The sequence below is a fragment of the Bison bison genome, unplaced genomic scaffold (assembly GCF_000754665.1).
Source record: "Bison bison bison isolate TAMUID 2011002044 unplaced genomic scaffold, Bison_UMD1.0 scf7180017864203, whole genome shotgun sequence".
Classification (NCBI taxonomy): domain Eukaryota; kingdom Metazoa; phylum Chordata; class Mammalia; order Artiodactyla; family Bovidae; genus Bison; species Bison bison.
In genome coordinates, this window is record NW_011494775.1 from 4,355,857 (window position 1) to 4,374,324 (window position 18,468).

Here is an 18,468-nt window from a genome sequence, read left to right on the forward strand (position 1 = left end):
CCTGGGGTTCGGAGGACTCGATCAGGGACCTGAAACACCCTGCTTTATGCTCAGGTTGCCTCCAACTCAGGGTTGGGACTCTATCTGGAGGAGCTTTAGCTGGAGGAGTTGGGGAGGGGTGTCAAAAAAGCCAAGTTTGAGGGCACACAACACAGAAGGCAGGACCTTCTCACCTGTTCTCTGGGAGGAGGAGGAGGGATTAGAGGCTTTGTGGGGGGGCCTCTGTGCTCTAAGAAAGCAACTCTCACTGGCCCCGGATCTCCACAGCCCGACCTAAAATCATGAAGTCTGCACACCTGCCTTGTCTCACTCGGTCCCCAAAGCTGTGTGCCTGGACCAAGGCAAGATCGCCTGCCACCCGGTGCACAGCTGAGGGGTTCCGGCCAACCCACATCTGGGCCCCATGATGCCACCTCCAGGGTGAGTGTTTGGAATCTGCAGCCACAGCAGAACAGTGTCTGCTTAAAGTCTTTCTGCAACTTCCACAAACACCGTGGTCCAGAAACACCCAGCCCCACAGGCTGTTGCTGGTTTCGAGCCCAGCCTCAGGCCCTGGGCCTCTGCTCACATGGCTCCCTCAGTCCAGCACCCCAGGAGCTGCACTCACAGCTGTCTTCCCTGCTTTGGCAGCACATGCTGATTATACTGATTTAACTCTCTTGTGAAGTCCCATGCCTCCCCGGCCTGACTCTAAGCAAAGCTCCTGTGTTGGGACCAGGCCGGGCCCACAGAGACAGCTAGGAGTCAGATGCCTAGATCCTCCCCCAGCTCTGGAGTCTCCCAGCCTCACAGTCGTGGCAGGCCCCCACCTTTGATCAGACCTGCAAAAGGGTTGGGACAAGAGGGACTTAAAAGAGCCCAGAGCTGGATCCTCCCCTGTTCTGCAAACTCTGTTATCCCAACCTGTCCAAGATCCGGAGGCCCTCACCGCCTTGGCCAGAACTCACAGTTCAAAAGCTGGTAAGCCACAGCTGCTCCAGGGCAGCGAGGGAGGGGCGGAAAGGCCTGCTGGGACACCCACCAGGCAGGCGGGTGGGCGGGAAGCGGCAGGGGGACTACCCTCTCCAGGTCCTGCCGCAGGTGCGTGAAGAGCTTCAGTCGGCGGTAGAGTACGTCCTGCTCCTGCTGGGCCAGGTTGTCCACCTCGTCTGTCTTGGGCGTCAGCAGCGGCTGGTTGGAGTTGGCTTTCCTCTTCAGCTTCCAGTACTGGTAGATGAAGTCGACCAGTGCCTCGGCCAGGTCCAGGCGCTCAGCCACCTCGGCTGGCTCTACCAGCTCATAGAAGTCTTCCTCCAGCTGCTGCAGGCGCTGCTTGCGAAGGGTCACCTTTTCCAGGTCCTCGCTAGCTGGGCTGGGCTCCACAGGCTCGGACGGAGCTTCACCCCGTGGGCCCCCATCACTGTGCTCCTGGCAGAACGACTTGAACTTGACCTCATCGTTGTCTGCTAAGATAGTCCTCATTTCCAGGCTGTGGTCAAAGGCGCATGTGACATGGAATGCCGTGACGCAGGAAGGCATGGAACACTGGAGGGAGACAAAGGGCAGCATGAGGTATGAAGGGAGCCCCGGTGGGAGGCAAGAAGGATGGGGGGCATCCCTCAGGGTGACACTGGCAAAGCAGCATGCTGGTGAGACCCTAAACAAAACGGCTGCCAACATCCTGCGGGGTGTCGGGGGGAGCCATGGAAGAGGGCAGGGGAGCTTTGGGGGAGCTGAAAAGGAAATGGGGTATAGCATCATAACCCCTAGGGAAATCAAGTTAGGTGACTGACAGCCTCTCTGGGGATGAGCTGCATTTCCGTGTGGACAAATGACTTTGGAATCTGAGACGTCAAGAGAGAGAGGCTGTTGATGGGTCCCTGCCTCCTCTACTCCTGAAGCGGTCTCTAAGATGGGGAGTTGTGCCCCTCTCCTTTGTCCTCTGGGAAGCGGGGCTGGAGTTGGGCCCTTTCCTTCCTCTCTTGTCCAGGCAAGTATGGCCAACTCACGGCCTTAGTTGCCTGAGATGATGGCTGTGGGCAGCTGACAAGTGTTTCAGAGACAACCCACCGAAATATTAGTGGGGCCCTTTATGCCGCACTCACAAGCCATTCTGAGAATCTTACAAACGGTAGAGGCACGTCCAGTATTTGCAGTGACCACTGTTTCTGGAGACATGAGAGAAAGAAAGGCTGACCCTTCCACCTCCCAGCCTATAGTCCAGGAGCATCAGCATCACACAAGAACTTGCTAGAAATAGGCAAATTCTCAGCCCCACCTCTGATCTAGAGATTCAGAACCTCTGGGGGGTAGGAACAGCAGTCTGTGTTTTAACAAGTCCTCTGGGTCATACTGAAGCACTCTAGAACTTGGGAGCGGTTACTGTTAACAAACTAGCACAGCCCTGCCCTGTGTAGGGAGAGCCAGTCAGCTTAGCTGAAAGTAAAGTTTAATTCCTACTCCTCTCACATGTCCAGCTGATACTGGATGTAAGGTCAACGTCCTTATGAAGCCCAAAGAAACTTGCTGTTGGGAAAGCCAGAGTCCCTGGTACTATAATGGGGTGGTGAGCCTGGCTGCCCAGGCCTTTACCCCATGCCCAGTGATACTATGGATGGAGGAAGGTCCAGCAGATGGGGAGCTGACTGCGGTCCCCATCGCAGGCCCGACAGTGGCTGTGCCTGCAGCCCTGTGGGGCAGGCGGAGGGTGGCAGCAGTGGCTTGCTGTACAGGCTGTCCCGGACACGCCCCGTGGCGTAGCTGTGGCAGGCTCCTGAGTGAGCTCCCAGGCGGCAGCGCGGTGGCGGGGGGGCCATGTACCTGGATGCACGTGCCCGTGCACTCCTTGCAGAGGCTGCAGGACAGAGCCCAGCGGCTGGCTGGGATATGCGAGATCTTGGTGATGGGCTCCATCTTCTCGGGGCACCCGATGCTGACCTGGGCAGGACACAGGGAGCTGCGTCAAGCCTCTCAGCCTTAGCCGGCCTCCAGGGCTTACCCAAAGAGAGGACTGTCTGCTGAAACCAGAGGGTGGGCAGACAGGGCAGTGGGAGAGTCCCAAGTCCTATCTCATGTCCCAAGTGGACCACTGAATAAGCGTTGGTGTGTGCTCGCCGGTGGCTAGGCTTAAACAGTGACTGGGAGCGCATACATCAGTGTGTGTGTAGCTGACTGAGTATATGAGTGCCCGTGACCATGTGGGTCTCAAGACAGAGATGCTTCCATGTGCAGGTGAGTATGTGTGCAAGGTCCCCTTCTCTTTTGTACCTCAGGCCTTTGTTAACACCATCTTCAGAGTTATTAGAACTGGTACTCATTTTACTTATGTTTCTGGGTGCATCTATAGGTCCCCACAGCAGAATCTCTTCTTGGGGACTTCCAGGGCTTTCCTGGCCAAGGGGGATGTGCCTTTGTTCAGCCCCTCCCAGGGGGACAGACCTATAACCACTCCCATCTCCTGGGCACAGCCCACCCCTCAGCCCCAGAGGCAGCGCCCATGCCTGAGGATAGGAAAAGGGTCCCTGTCCAGAGATCCTGAACCAAAGAACCCCATAGGTAGGTCCTGATTGCTTCTCTGTGTCTCTGCTGTGCCTCGGCCAGGGTATACTCAGAGGTCGTCCCGACCTTCAAGATGCTGATGTGGGAGCAAGTGACTGCTGCTGACATAACCACTAAGATCACAGAAACCTGCAAGGTGGGACCCAGCAAAGACTTTCAGACTGAAAGCCCAGGAAAGGGAGGGGCCACCTGCTGACCGGGCCACCTGGCTTGCTTCCGGGCACAGGCAGCATTGGAGGGGGGCCTCATTCTGGCTCAGGGCACACAGCAGGGGAAGGGCTGAAACGTCAGCGAATGTCAGCATTTCACACATCAAATAAGATGGGAGCCCAAGGCCTCTGCTAACTCACTGTGGGCCCAGCCCGTCACCCACGGCCCCTCCCCTCCATCCCAGCCACAGTCTTACTACCCAGTTTTAACTAGGCTCCCCATCTGATTTCCTTTTGGGTCATTTGGCTCACTTTTAAACAAGTGCTTGACTTTGCTTGGGACCACTGTCTAGATCTGGGTAAACCTACAACCTGCTCTCCCCTAGAATCAGCTGCCTGACTTCTGTCCAGCTCGCACACCTTCCATCTGGATCCCCAGTGGCTCAAAATCCCATTTTCCCATGTAAACCACTACCAAGTTCTGCCTAAGTCCAAGGGTAAAGTTCCCTGTGGGCTGCTGCCTGAATTCTTCCCAGGCTGGACATCTGAGATCTACCATTTCATGTAGCCCATCACCTTCTTTTCCCAGTGCTCTGCCATCTGGGCTCTGAGCTCTGTTCAGACCCACTTCCCCATGGCTGGGCCCCAGGGCCACCCCACCCCCACCTCTGCCCACCTCAGGAATCCACAGGGCACAGCTGACGTGCACCCACTTGGTCCCACTTCTAGTGGGCTTCAAGGCTCCTCCTCGCTTCGGGCAGAGCAGGCACTTCGGCTGGACACCCAGAGCACATGTCCGGCACAGCCAGCTGCCCGTGGGCACCTTGAGGATCCCATAGCATGCCTGGGGAGAGAGCAGGGAAGACACAGGTCAGAGGCAATGGCCAAGGTGCGTCTGCAATGCGCATTCAGCTGCAAACAGTCCTAGCCCCAGCCCATACTGGGAGCTACAGAGTGACACTGCTACTCAGCCCCACCAAAGACCTCCTGAGGGACTGTAATGCAGAGGCTCCAAGGAAGCTGTGTGCAGGCACTGTGCACTGAAATTTCACCGTTTCACAGTCCTCTGTGAAAGGGCTCAGCTCTGCCCTCTGCTGGGAGGACAGTCACTTCAGCAGAGGTTTTTAATCCGGGATGGATTTCAGGGGCATCCATGAACTCCCTTAAACTGAATACAAATTTGGGTATGTATGCTGCCCTCAGACAAGGGCCAGAACTTTTGTCTTTTTTCACAGGGATCTGTGGTCAGGGATCCTTCTGGTCATGCCTAGGGATTATGGACCTAAGAGCTGCTGGGTGTAAGGGATGTGAACAGGGTGAATGCGGAAAGTGGTGCACCACCTACCCACCTGCCACCAAGAAGCCCCTCTGAGCTCCCCGGGCACTATTCCAGCAAAAGTGGGTGAGGGAAGGCCTTAAAGTCAGGGCTAGAGTGGGTCCACTGAGTTCTAGTCAGTTCTTCTACATCTTCCATAACTAGGCCCAGAGATGTCCCAGACCTACAGCCTTGGGGCTCAAGATCAACAGGGTAGCCTAGTCAGGCCGTACCTGGCTCATAATACTAATAATGTTAACAAATACAAACAGCCCTTACTGTACGGTTCTAAGCAAATGACTCAGAGTAAGGAACTTAATCCTCAAAACAACTTACTTTTATTTATACTTGAGGAAACAGCAGCTCAGAGAGGTCAAGAAACCGACCCCAGATCACACAGCTTGCAAAGGGCAGAGCCATGATTTGAAACCAGGTGGCCTGGCTCCAGGCTGTGCTCTCCATCACTACACTGTGCTGCCTCGTTGTAAGTTGAGGAGCAGAGGAGGACGGGGTAGGACGGTCCGTGGGCAGAGTCTGAGGGAGGCTGGCGGCAAAGGACAGGAAGACCATCCAATAGGCATTACTCAAGTCTGGCTGAGGGGGCTACACCCTGGCACCATGGGCACTCGTGCCCTTCCCTTCTCCCCACTTGCCCTCCTTAGGGGCCTGTGCCCACAGCGCTGCTACGCCCCCACAGCCAGGGTGAGCGGTCAGGCAGGCGCCTGCCAGCATCACACGGCAGTGGCCGTGGGGGCTGCCCACCTGGTGCACGCAGACGTTGCATTTGTCGCAGAAGACCATCTCATTGCCATCTTCGCCCTCGGGAGAGCGGCACACGTCACAGACGACATCCTCGTCGTACTCGATGCCCAGCCCCTCCTGCGTCTCGATGGCCCGCGCCATGTTCTGGTGGCACAGCGTCTCCAGCTCCTCCAGCACACGCTCGAGCGTCAGTTCGTCCAGCTCCGGCTTCTCTGTGAGGATAGCAGGGCGGGGGTCGGAGCCCAGCCTCTGGGGGCAGTGTAAGGAGCATTTCTACCTGCACACTGAGTTTACTGTCTCGGGCCCCCAGTTCCATCGTCTGAAAACCGACTGGGTTGGACCATGCAAAGGCCCGGAGGCCTGGTATGGTGCTATGACTTCAGACCCTGCTTGTGACCACACACACACACTTGTGTACACACAGATGCTATGGGGGTGTCTGTGTCTGGGATGCAGCCACCACCATGGGGAACCCACTGCCTGAGCTGTATGTATGGGGGGCACCTGAGAAGGTGGCTGAATCCAGCAGAGCTGGCCTTTCCTGGGACATGGTGGGCCTTCAGCCAGAAGGCCCATACCAGCTGACCCCAGCCCCATGTATCACACTGGACTTCTAGGTGCTCACTCACTCTTCATGTAACGGTCAGACTTACTGTGTGGGTACACGCTCAGTCATATAATACTCCCCCAAACCCTATAAAAGACATGCTATTACTGCCTCCATCTGACAACTACAGAAACTGAACCACAGTAATCAGTAACATAGCAGGGACTTTCCCCCAGATCTGTGCAGTGCCAAAGCCCAGCAGTGGCCACTGCCATTCTGAGAGTGAGGATGGTTTAGAAGAAAACCCTGTGTGGCCTGCCCCCGTCCCATTCTCACCTGGCAGGTCACCTACCCATCTCCTTGAGCTCCGAGTTGATGAGTTCCAGCCAGTAGGCGTCAATCTCGTCCAAGTCATAGCGGCTGCCCCCTGGCCAATCAGGCTGGGAGCCCTCACCAAGTTCAGAGCCACTAGGGGAAACCTGGGTAGGGGGGCCTTCCAATGGCGGAAGAATCCTAGGAATTCAAGAGAAGATATGTGGGGAGGGTGCCCTCAGCCTGCTACTCTTGCTGATCTGAGGGCCACCTCCAGGGAGTTGGCCAGCCAGGATGAGGGTCTAGCAGGAAAGTGACGTGTGAGACTTTGATGCCAAGCAGAGCCTGCCTCCTTCCTGTCCCTCCTCCCATCTGCCCACCCTGCACAGGCTGTAGGAGGCCATTCCCTTTGCCGTCCTGGGCAATGCCCAGTGCCAGTCACTTTGGCACAAGTTGGATAGGGCCAGCTGGCCCCCAGGTCCTTCCGCATACCCTTTCAAAGCTGGGGAAAGGCCCCCAGAAGCCCCAGCCCCTCCTCCACCAGTAGTCTCAGGGGACCTGAGGCCAGGGCTCCTCTGGGGTGAAGAGGACGCACCTGCTACAGCCCCAGAGTCACACTTCAAGTCAGCCCTCTCTCAGGCCATGGCTCTGCCTTGGAGGCAGCTTGCAAGGGTCCTGGCTACAGGGTAAGGTCTCCAAGCCCAGCTCTGCCACTTAATGTGTGACTCTGGGTAAGCCACTTAGCTCCTTTGCGCCCCAGAAAATGAACCAATGATAACAGCACCTAGCTTCCACAGTGGGCATGAGGATTAAATGGATGAACACGTGTGGAGCTCTTAGAACTGTGCGTGGCATGTAGTAAGTGCTATACTCGAGTGAGTGTGTATTTTAAGACCTCTGGATATCACTTTGCTCCTTCTGAAATGGAATATGAGGGTCTTCTGCCTTGGGAGGGCACAGGTTCCTCTCTTGGCTCAGCTGTGTGCTGCCCCTCAGTTCCTAGTGCCAGTTCAGAATGCCAGCTCTTCCCACCCCCTACCAGTTGCCATGGTTATTTCTGTGGAGCCTGGCCTCCATCTGGCCGGCCCTGCCAGGGCTGCGAGGCCCCTTACTTGCCCGAGAGGCCTCCTGGGGTCGAAGGCAGGGCTGCCAGGGGCTGTGACTCAGCGCAGACTGGGGAGGGGAAGGCAGAGACATGGCACAGATATGGGGAGGGCACTGGGGCTTCAGGAAGAGCCCCAGGTGTTGGCAAGGGGGCAGGTAGGATGAAGGGCGGGAGTGCAGAATGGCCTCCAGGCAGGAGGGAGGCCCAGAGGAGACTGAGGGAGGCAAGGATACAAGGGAGGGGGCTTACAGTCACCTTCTGCCACACAAGATGCTCAGATTAAGGAAGGTCCTAGGCAACAATAATGACCTGATGCCCACCCCCAACCCCTAGACCACTTCAACTAGAAGCAATAGTATTTGCTTTGCAGGACTCTGAGTCCTATAAAGTTCTGCCTTTCCTTGGGAGGCTCTTATTTAAATTAACACATTCTTTCAAAAACACTGTAATTTTGCCACGACCCTGCTTTGTTTGTGTCCCCGGCATATGCTCAGCTGGGGTTTGGGATAGCCTGAGAGCCCACCACCTAATGGCATAACTACCCACACTGTGTGCTCAGGATATACCTAGCCAGACCTCTTGGGGCCAAGATCACATTCCTTTCTCCGGGAAGCTGGGGTTAATGGGCTATCAACAGAAGAGGCATTTCCTGTGCTTCCTGGGGTGCTCATCTTCACCTGTCTGGCCTCTTCTGGCTCTGACTATGGAGGAAGCTCTCCTAACAAGGGTGGTTTGACGTCACCCTCAGTCAAGGCCTCAGTCTTGGCTGCAGCCAGTAGAACCGAGGTCAGCGGGGAGGAGATGGGTGGCTGGGCTGGGATCTGGGGGAGGAGGTAGGGGCGGGTGGGAGGTGGGGTTGTGGGAGGCTCTCACTCCAGAAGACCAGATAGAAAACAGAGGCCGGTTTTGCCCTGGGCTGTCTCTTTTGGCCACCCCGAAGAACAGTGCAGGCCCTCCTTCAGGTCATGATCTGACAGTGAAAGGTTCTCATTATCCAGAGAAGTGTAGGACCATGAGGCAGGTAGACCTGCTCAAGGGCCAGGGAGGACTGGGTAAGAGAGGGATGGAGGGGACTAGGGAGGCAGTGGGGGAGGGCAGAGTCAGCAAGCCAGGGTGACTGGGGCATGAGGCTCTCTCTGGGCCACACAGAGGCAGCCCAGGGCCTGTTTCTGCGGCCTGTGACTTCCTGGCCCAGCCCACAAGGCCCTGGCGGTCATGCAGGGAATTCCCCAGAATTTCCCAACTTCCTCCTCTATAAAATGGGGACAGCAGTGTGACTTTTAGAGAGCTGATACGATAATTAGATGAGAAGATGAACTTAAGGCTCAGCACAGCAAGTTCTCAGCAACAGAGCTCCTGTAACCGTTCTGACCACAGTGCCTGCTGTGTTGGCTTCCAGGTGAGAGCTGTGCAGGGAAAGGTGGCCCAGCAGGTGGAGGTGCCAGGCTGCAAGAAGAAAGGGAGAGATGGCGCCCAGAGATATCTCCGTGGGAGCATCCCTGCCCTTCCAGTCTTATGCTCTCCAAAGAGCAGGGATTGGCCAGGAGTGCCTGGCTCTTGTCAGCCTAGCCCTGCGTATATGTGGGGAATGTACCTAGTAGGGCCAGAGCTGTCTGAACACATGCTTCCGTCGTGATTTCAACAGATAAGACACCGACTGAAGCCAAGTTACTTGTGTGGCGGCATCTACAATTAATTACCCAGGCCAGCAGATGTTTCCGGAACCACCTGACATTGACATGGAGGACAGAGGACAAACCGCTGGGCTAAGCCTAATCAGGACTCACCCTTCTCCGCCCAGCTGGTGGCCTACCCCTCTGCCTTGTTACCCTGGGCCCTTGGCATGTGAATTCTCAACTCATCCTCACCACTACACTATCAGGCATATACTGTTATTAGATCAATTTTATGGAGAAGGAAACAGGTTCAAAGAGGTCAGTTACAGTTCTTTGGACTGTAGAGCGGACAGGGTGAAGCTGGCTGGGAGACTGACCCACGTTTTTGGCCCTGGGCAGAGGACATGCAGAATAAAGTCTTTCTCCAAACTCCACATATACTCTCATCTAGAGAGGCCTGGAGCATCCCTGATTCTCAGAGGGCCAAAGATAAGAGCCCTTGTGAGCCCAGGACAATAAGCACTGCCCAATACCCAATCCTCAATGGGCACCAAGTGAGGCTTAGTGTGTGCTTCACCTCTGTAATCCCATGCCCAGCACAGGCCTGGCACCAGGCAGGCACTGGGTGTCTGTGAGCCCATCATAGGTGTGGCTGCCAGGGAAGCATCAGTGCCGATGTCAAGGGAGGTGACAGCTGAAATCTTTGCCCTAGATCCTGGCAAAATGGACCTAAGCGAGAGCCCCGGGGCTGCTAAGGCTGGGAATGGACTGTCAATTAACACAAATCTGCCCAGCCCAGGCAGGCTGGTGTGTGGGGGGAAGGGAGGCCGGGGCAGCAACCCCTATAGCCCAAGACACGACTTGGAGGGTTTCCCAGGGTGCAGGAAGAAGCACTTGGCTGAATTCTGTCACTGGAAGCAAGGCCCATGGCCACGAGGCCACCTCCTTACATGAGCACAGGAGTCTCTCTGACCTACAAGACCACAAGGCTCCCGAGCCCAGAGAGGACTCAGCCCTGATCCAATCCTGATCCTAGGAGGCAGTGGGCCCTCCTCAGAATATGATCATAGCAACCATTTTGTGGATAGCTGGTGTGTGCCAGACACTGGATTTCTTGCTCCCAAGAACTCCTCAAAAGGTTTTAAGAAGCCAAGAGCATGGTTTGTCCCTATTTTAAGGATTAGTTAGAGGTCTGGAGATATCCCCAAGAAGATCTTCTGGCGGGACTCAGTTTGGAACGACATCAAGCTACTGTCGGCCAGTTTTCACTGCGTGTTCGTGTGGGCCAGGTCACGGGGCCTTCCACGCATCATTTCTCTACATCATCGACCACCGCATAAGGCAGGTGCTGTTGTTATCATTCCCATTTTACAGACGAGGAAACTGATGCCCAGGGAGATTACATTCCCTGCCCAAGGTCCCACTGAACTTGAGAGGCAATTTGAACCCAGGCTGTCTGGCTTCAGAGCTGAGCCCAAGCTCAAAACCTTGGCCTCAGAGGTAAAACTGCAGTATTTCTGGAACACTGCAATGTTTTTTTAAGAACAAAAGAAGCTAAGAATAGAGACAGATTAGAAAGGAATCGCTTGACCCGTCCTAGCCTCCCCTTCCTATGGCCCCCTGGCCTGCGCTGCCCGGCTCACCTCACCACGGGCTCTGGAATGGCCTCTGCCCCGGCGGGCACCTGCACACCTTTCTCCCATTCTTGTCGCCATGGGTCTGCCAAGATATAGTAGTCATCTGGGCTGAGCTGGTATGAGTCTGGGATCTTCATGGCTGTGATCAAGTCTGTCCGGAAAACCTGTGGGGAGACAAGGTGGAGAGAGAATGGTTTCAGATCGTCTCCAGGTCATCTGCTTCACAGGCCAGGGCAGGAAAAGGCAAATGCTGAAAGCCCACTCTCTCAAAAAAAAGAATACGACACAAAAGCAGTAAGTACAATAACCCATCTTCTCTGAACCAGCAGAGCACTTTGCATACCAATCTCCAATAAATGTTGAATTGAATTTACATGCTCTGATCTGCTCAAGGACAGAGTCTGAGTGATGGATAGGAGTGGACCTTAGAGGGAAAAGGAAAGACATGTGGGAAAGGCAAAAACACTGAGGAAAAAAATCAGCTGGCAGAAAGGCTTGTGTGAATGCAATACTGCCATGAAGTGTCTGTTTAGGGAATTTCTGTTGAAGATTCAAAATTATGTTTGTTGTTGTAACCGCAGTCACAAGTGTAAAAGAATCCAGGCAACTACACGCCAGGGCCTCAGGCAAATGGCTGAGGGAGAGGCCAGCTCTGGGAGCGCCTAGAGGGCAGCCGCCCGTGGGGCAGGGCCTCACGGTCCCCAGGAACAACGGCACCATATGCCCTGTTCAGTGGGTGCTCCGCTGGGCCATGCTCTATCATGGGGAAGGAGAAACGCGTGGAATTCCTTCTCCATCAAGCCCTTCCAAAGCCCTCGGGGCCAGGCCATGAGTGGACACACCCTCATGCTTTGGTTTCCTTGTGAGCACTCGCTCGCTCAGGGGGAAACTTCTTTTCCCAACGTCCTATCTGTGGCCCCCCCAACCCCAAAGCAACCTCCAAGCCCAGCCCCAGGAGCACTGGCAGTGCCTCATCTGTCCCAGCTGCTTGTCCTCACCTGGGCCCCACAAAGGGCTGCTGTAGGACTTGGTGGCAGCCCTAGACACTATGTGACTTGCTTTGGTACCAACTTTCCCAGTGAACATCACAAGTTAAAGGAGAGTTCATATCACAGAGAGAAGAGAAACCACTACAGGGAGTCCTCCAGGTCTCAGACCCAACTCCAAGCCCACGTCCCTCCCTGGAAGACTCAGCATCCACCAGCCTTCCAGGGGTGGTGGCCAGTCAGTGGTAACCTCTGCCTGCAGGAAGCCCCAACTGCTGGCCATCTGTCTCACTTCAATCTAGGAGACAACTGAAAGGGGGCGCCAAGGGGGCTCAAGGCAGGGTCTTGCAGAAATCTAATTAACGTCTGCTTCTAGCCAGAGAGGGCCCTTGCTTGCAAAAGGTCAAGTTTCTTGAAGACTCTATTTGCCAATATAATTTAATTGTTAAGACTAACACCCTAACATTTAATTAGGGTGTCAGTGTGAAAAAATTAAAATGAGATTACGATTAAATGCTAATTACACAGAAGATGAAATGTGGCAAAGATTTCACAACCCGGATAATTTGCATATCTTATTAGCAAGTAGCAAGACAACTGATATAAGAACATAAACTCAGGTAGCGGGTGCTTCTGTGCTGTCCTTCAGCACCCTCCCCACTCCGCTGGCTGGGGCAAGGTTATTCCCTCTGGGGCCCCCTATTCAGGACCCGGCAGGGGTAAACTGGACCCACAGCAGACTGGTGACTGTCTCAAAGTTCTCCCAACGCTGGCAAGCCCTACGTGGTACAACACCTAATGCCCTGTTACTCTGAATGCCATGAGGAACCAGCCGCCAGGGAAAGCCTGTCATCTTGCCCCTTCCAGAGCCCAGTGTCACTGTGTGCCCCTCCAAAAAGGCACTGGTGAGTCTGAAATCTCCTGCTCTTCCCTTTTCCTGAGCTATAGTTCAAATGCTGCCTCGTGGGATCACCCTGATCACTGCAACTCAGGGTGGCCAGCCACCCAACAGAGCCACTTTCCAGCCCATGGTCCTGTCTCACTTCCGAGTACGTATACTCCTGAAAATTAACTGGTGTATGCATGTTCCTTGCTTCTTGTCATCTCTCTTGCCACACCTGTCCTGTTCTCTGCAACATTCTCAGGGCTTGGCAGGGGGACTGGCATAGAGTAGGTGCTCAATAAATAGTAACTGAGAGAATGATTAAATGGATGAGTGAATAAAAGGGCCCCTCTGGGGAGTTACCTGCTAAGTCTGATGACCCCAGCTGGCTCCTTGGCAGTGCTTTTTGAACTGGAGAAACACCTCATGGATACATCCAGAGCTGAAACAACCCAAGTACGTGGACCGAATGGCGCAAGAGGCAGCCCTGGTCTGTAGGTGCAGACAGAGTGCCAAGCCACACCAGCAAGGGAGAGGTGGCTCTGTCCTAGGAACAGGCTTGGTGCTGAGAACTCAAGAGCAGGAAAGGATCCTCAACTCAGGTAAGGAGATTCAGGAGAGAAAAAGAGTCTGGTCCCAAGAGAGTTGCAAGCTTCATCTGGTATGACTGGATGCCACTGGCCCCTTTGGGCAGAGGACTGATGGAAGCACAGGAACGGCAGCACTATCTTACAGGCACCAGTCAACATTTAAAAGAACACAGTATGCCCAGCACCGATCCAATGGATGTCCTTGAATTAACTGTTAGTCCCTATTCCAACTCTGTGAGGTGGATGCTGTTATCATCCCTATTCTACATTAGAGAAACCTGGGACTCAGGTTAGTTTAATAACCTACACAAGGTCCTACATGTTAGAAGTGGCAAAGGATCCCAGACAGACAACTCTGGAGCCATCCAGCACTCCTCTGCAACCTCGCCACTCTTGGCCACCGGCTCTCTGCCAGTGCCCTTGAATTAACCCAAAGCCAAATCAAGGGGTTTCCCCAAAGGCTGGAATATGCAAATCAGATGGTGACCTCTGCAAGTTCCAAGTTCTCCAGCGGCTTTCCACTGTCTTCTTACTGCCCTCAGGATGAGCCATGACTGCATTAGTAGTCAGTCTCCCTCCCGAGCACGTCTCACACTTGGCACAGGGGAGGACCCCACTGGGACACTTCTCCCTGCCAAAGTGGGGGCAGTCTGTTTCACCCTCAGGTGTTACTCCAGCCCACAGCTGCTCTAGGAAGGCTTCCCTGATGCCAGGCTGGGTTCTGGGCTTCCTCTGGACTCCCACAGCCCCTCTACTGGTATCCCTTGGTTTCCTGCCAGGCCTTCCCCACTAGAAGGTAAGCTCAGTGAGGTCTGGCCAGGCTACAGGCTGCAACAGTGCACGCAGGGCCTGACACATGCTAGGTGCTAACTAAGGCTGAATGATTGAAGAGCCTCCCGTGGATCTGCCACCATCTTTCTGGGTAGCTGCCCGAGGATACAGCTGGGGACTCTGTCCCTTCCAAAGGAACCCCTGAATACTCATACAAAACCTGTCCACAAACAAGGCAACCTAAACATCTTTCTGTCTTGAATCGCCAAAGGTTAGGCTTCCAAAAAACGGCTCAGTCTCCTAAAATGCCTCTGAATTATTTATGAAAACTAAATAAATAATAAAACGGACACTGACGAACTGGAGGCCTTGCCATGGCAAGGAAGTTGGAAGCTGGAAAACAAGCAATTTTCTAAGAATGTGAATGTTTACTATTTTTCTCTTTTGGCAGAAGTTGACAAATTGTCTTTAAAGGTCTGCAGCCTAGCAACCAAGTTCTGCTGAGCTGCTTGGGAGACGTTAATTGTAGCTTCTTCAAACAGTATGAAGAATGTTTAAAGGTCTAAAACTCTAACCTGGTAACCAATGTGAGTGCGAGAGGTGCCAACACAGCTCTGAAGACAGCTAGAGACCCTGCTCTGCCCAGACATGGGGAAACGGCATGGGGCTCGCCTTCTAGTTCCTCTTTCCAAGACTGAGACCACAAGCACTGAAAAGTCTATCTATCTTTCTGAGCCTATTTTCCCAAGGAGAACCAAAAATGAGCTATGCCAGAAAGCATGCCATGTCTAAAGTCTGACATGATCTCCAAAAGCAGATGAAGACGATGACAACAGACAACTCTCAACTCTGCTATCCTCAGCATTCCTGTACACGATCATGAGATTTATGAATAGTGTTTGGACATTTCATCCTGGGACCTTGGTTTCTGCTTCCTTTTCTCGAGAGTAAAGTATTATATATCAGTGTATTTCAGCCTAAGAGGCACCAAGGGGAAGTTCCGTTACTTAAGGAAAAGCTCCAGCACTTATCATAATTACAGAACACAATTATCTGTGTAATTATTTGTTTAATGTCCATCTCCTCTAATAATCAAGCTGAGAGAGGCAGAGACTATATGTCCTGCTTATCACTGTGCCTATTTGTGGCACAGTGCCTGGCACACAGCAGGTACTTAAGACATGTTTGTGAAACTAGTGAGTGAATGAATGAATGAATGAACCCCAGGATTTGCCTAAATCCTGTATGACTAAACTCTGAAACTTCCTCTCTTGCCTAGCAGGGAGAGTGAAGGCAGAGGGCTGGCCCAAAGGATTCTTCCAGGCAGAACTCAGGAACCAGTCTTGGTTGTTGTCCCAAAGGCAGTGAAAATGGCTTTGGCCAGGACAGCCTCTCCTTGCCTTCTATCCACATCAGAAGGCCCCGCGCAAAGCTAGGAGTGGCCCCTCTCTCTAATCTCCCAAAGGATGTCTGACAGTCTGTCTTGGAAGAGCCATGTAAAATCACTACCAAATGCCTCATTTGAAATTTCTGTGTTATTCTGAGCACCTCATCTCATTAGAAAGGACAGCTAGCAGTGAAAATTGCCCTGCTGTAGCATGCTAGGTCAGAGAAGGCAATGGCACCCCACTCCAGTACTCTTGCCTGGAAAATCCCATGGATGGAAGAGCCTGGAAGGCTGCAGTCCATGGGGTCACTAAGAGTCGGACATAACTGAGCGACTTCACTTTCACTTTTCACTTTCATGCATTGGAGAAGGAAATGGCAACCCACTCCAGTGTTCTTGCCTGGAGAATCCCAGGGATGGGGGAGCCTGGTGGGCTGCCGTCTATGGGGTCGCACAGAGTCGGACACGACTGAAGCAGCAGCAGCAGCGGTATGCTAGGTGCTATGCTAAACGCTTTATATATACAATCTCACCTATTTCATATTCCTCCCACTTTACAGATGTGGGGACAAAGACTCAGAGAGGTTAAACCACTTGTCTGAGGTCTGCCCTGTGCTTTAACCACTGCAATCCTGCCTGCAAACCAGTCTGCTATTTCTTCTCTTAAAAAAAAAAAAATCTCTTTCTTGGGCTGGAAATTGATAAAGAGTATCTCAGCCAAGAGCATACTTAGATACTTAAAATTAAGCATAAAACACCAGAGAAGGGCTCTGGAAATAGCTTCCCAGTCCTATTCAAGCTACCACTAGGCTAATTTGGTCAGACACTTACACACACACACACACACACACACACACACACACACACACTCAACATCTCTTTCTCTTTCACAAGGATAACAGCACTTCCTGCTCTTAAAGAGAATTTATTACACACATTTCTTTTGCAAGACAAGTCCCAGAGGCCGGGAGGCCTTTCCAGCTGGCGGGAGCAGCAGTGTTTCCGACTGTATGAGAAGTGGATTCTGCCCCCCACCCCAGAGCAGTGGGAGGCCCAGTGGAAGAGCTCCCCTCACCGTCCGCCTGCCTCCCAGGGTAGCAAGAAGAGCTGTTGGCTAGAAATATGGCTCAAAACCACAGGGTCAAGCAAAAAAAAAACCTTTTTCTAGGGAATCTATTTTACTCTCAAGTTTTGGAGCACTCTGCCTTTCACTATAACATATGCCATCACTGTTTTAATATACAATATTGTGACATTTCAAACATTTGGATAATACCTCTGCTCCTCCAGGAAAGCACCTTATGTATCCCATGGCTCTGCACCCCAACACCCATCTGGCCACCCTTGCATTCACCCAACGGGGAAGGGGCCCATCTTCAAAAGCAATGGGTCCAGCAGAGACGCAGCATTTTCACCCTCCACTCGCTGCCTTTCCTAGGGAGGGCCATCCTTATATAGGAACTTTCACAGACACTGGATCTGGAAGACCTCCACTGCGGGCAGAGGCTGTGCACAGGGTCACCTCTTTCTCCCAGGCCCTGTTCCAGGGATGGAAGGCTGAGCACTGGTGAAGGGCCCTGTGGAACCCACAGAGAAGCCCCCCATTCTCTCATCCCGAGGTACGTACAGTTTGTCACCGGGGCCTAAAAAGGAGCCCAACTCCTGCCCACCCATCCTGAGACCATCCAGGCTTCCAACCCAGGCATGGCAGCTCCACCTTCACTCGCGTCTCGGCTCTCCCCCACCCCTGGGCTCCACGGGCCTCAGGACAGGACAGTCACACGTACACAACACTGACTGCAGGACAGCACTCTACAACCCTGAGGCACAGAGAAACTATACTTGCCCAAAGTCTCACAGGTCCTCAGTGGCAAGCTGGCTCCATCTCTCGTAACGGACACTTTCCTGTGCAGCACCTGCATCCTGCTAACGGTCAGAAGACAAGCTCCCCAGGGACAGGGCCTGCACTTTCGGTGTCCCTGGCACTAGGCTGGGCCTCAGAGGTGCTCTCGAGTGTTTGCTCAGTTTAATCACTATCATTAAGGTCCTAAAGACCTATCTCCCTGCCCGTTGGCTGACTTCTGGGGACTCTGACTTCCTGAAAACACAGCTTTCTACCTCAAGAGAGCCTGTCTGGGGAAATCCTCACTTCTCAGCCTGCTCCTCCATCTGCCTCTCTGCCCCAGGCCTGAGGAAGACATGGCTTCAAAACAGCTGTCTCCCAACCAGTCTCCCAACCAGTCTCCCAACCACCTGGCTTCCAGGTCTCTTCTCAAACTGCCCTTCCCACCCATGCCAGGCCGAGGGCTTAGCAGAAACCTGTCAGTCCCATGGCCACTGTGGGAGAAGGGAGGAGCTGTGGGTGATGCCACACCCACATGGCCAGCATTTGTTTAGGTCACTGAACCAGGCTGGAAGGCCTTCCCTTCTTCCCTCAACTTACAGTGAGGACCAAGCCGGAAACTCCCATCTTAGCAAATCAGGAAAAAAAGGTCTATGGTGGCAGTTCTTAACCCTGGCTTCCAGCAGGAGGGCTTTGAAGAAGTACAGGTGCCTGGGGCCCTACTCCAAAGCATTCAAGTCAGAATTCTTGAGAATGGTATGGGATAGGGGTCTGATATTGGTATTTTATAAAATAATCCCTGGTCTGTGATCTCCATTAGGCTCTCAGAGGTATGACCCACAAAGTTACGTTCATGCTATTTAGTGAGACAGGCCAGGCCAGAAACCCAAGGCCTCAACGCGGTTTATAGTACCAGCTCTCCCAGGCTAGGATAATCCCATCCTCTCCTTCAGGACGGGCCTGGCCAACTTAAGCACCAAGGTACAGAGCTCAGCTTTGTTGGGATCCCACTGGAAGGCAGAGCAGAG

The 18,468-nt window shown here is 53.5% G+C and overlaps 1 protein-coding gene across 7 annotated transcripts in view; it reads right to left on the reverse strand.

The window, feature by feature from the left end:
• The window catches only part of JADE2 (jade family PHD finger 2), a 51,595-nt gene that overhangs the window by 16,734 nt on the left and 16,393 nt on the right, over window positions 1-18,468 (reverse strand). For all 7 annotated transcript variants that reach the window (XM_010844511.1, XM_010844509.1, XM_010844507.1 and 4 more), the window contains 6 exons: window positions 10,987-11,144; window positions 6,663-6,823; window positions 5,764-5,975; window positions 4,363-4,530; window positions 2,800-2,916; window positions 1,060-1,524 (listed from right to left, as the gene is read on the reverse strand). In XM_010844511.1, coding sequence (XP_010842813.1) covers window positions 1,060-1,524; window positions 2,800-2,916; window positions 4,363-4,530; window positions 5,764-5,975; window positions 6,663-6,823; window positions 10,987-11,144 — 1,281 coding nt within the window. The remainder of the gene's footprint in view (window positions 1-1,059; window positions 1,525-2,799; window positions 2,917-4,362; window positions 4,531-5,763; window positions 5,976-6,662; window positions 6,824-10,986; window positions 11,145-18,468) is intronic.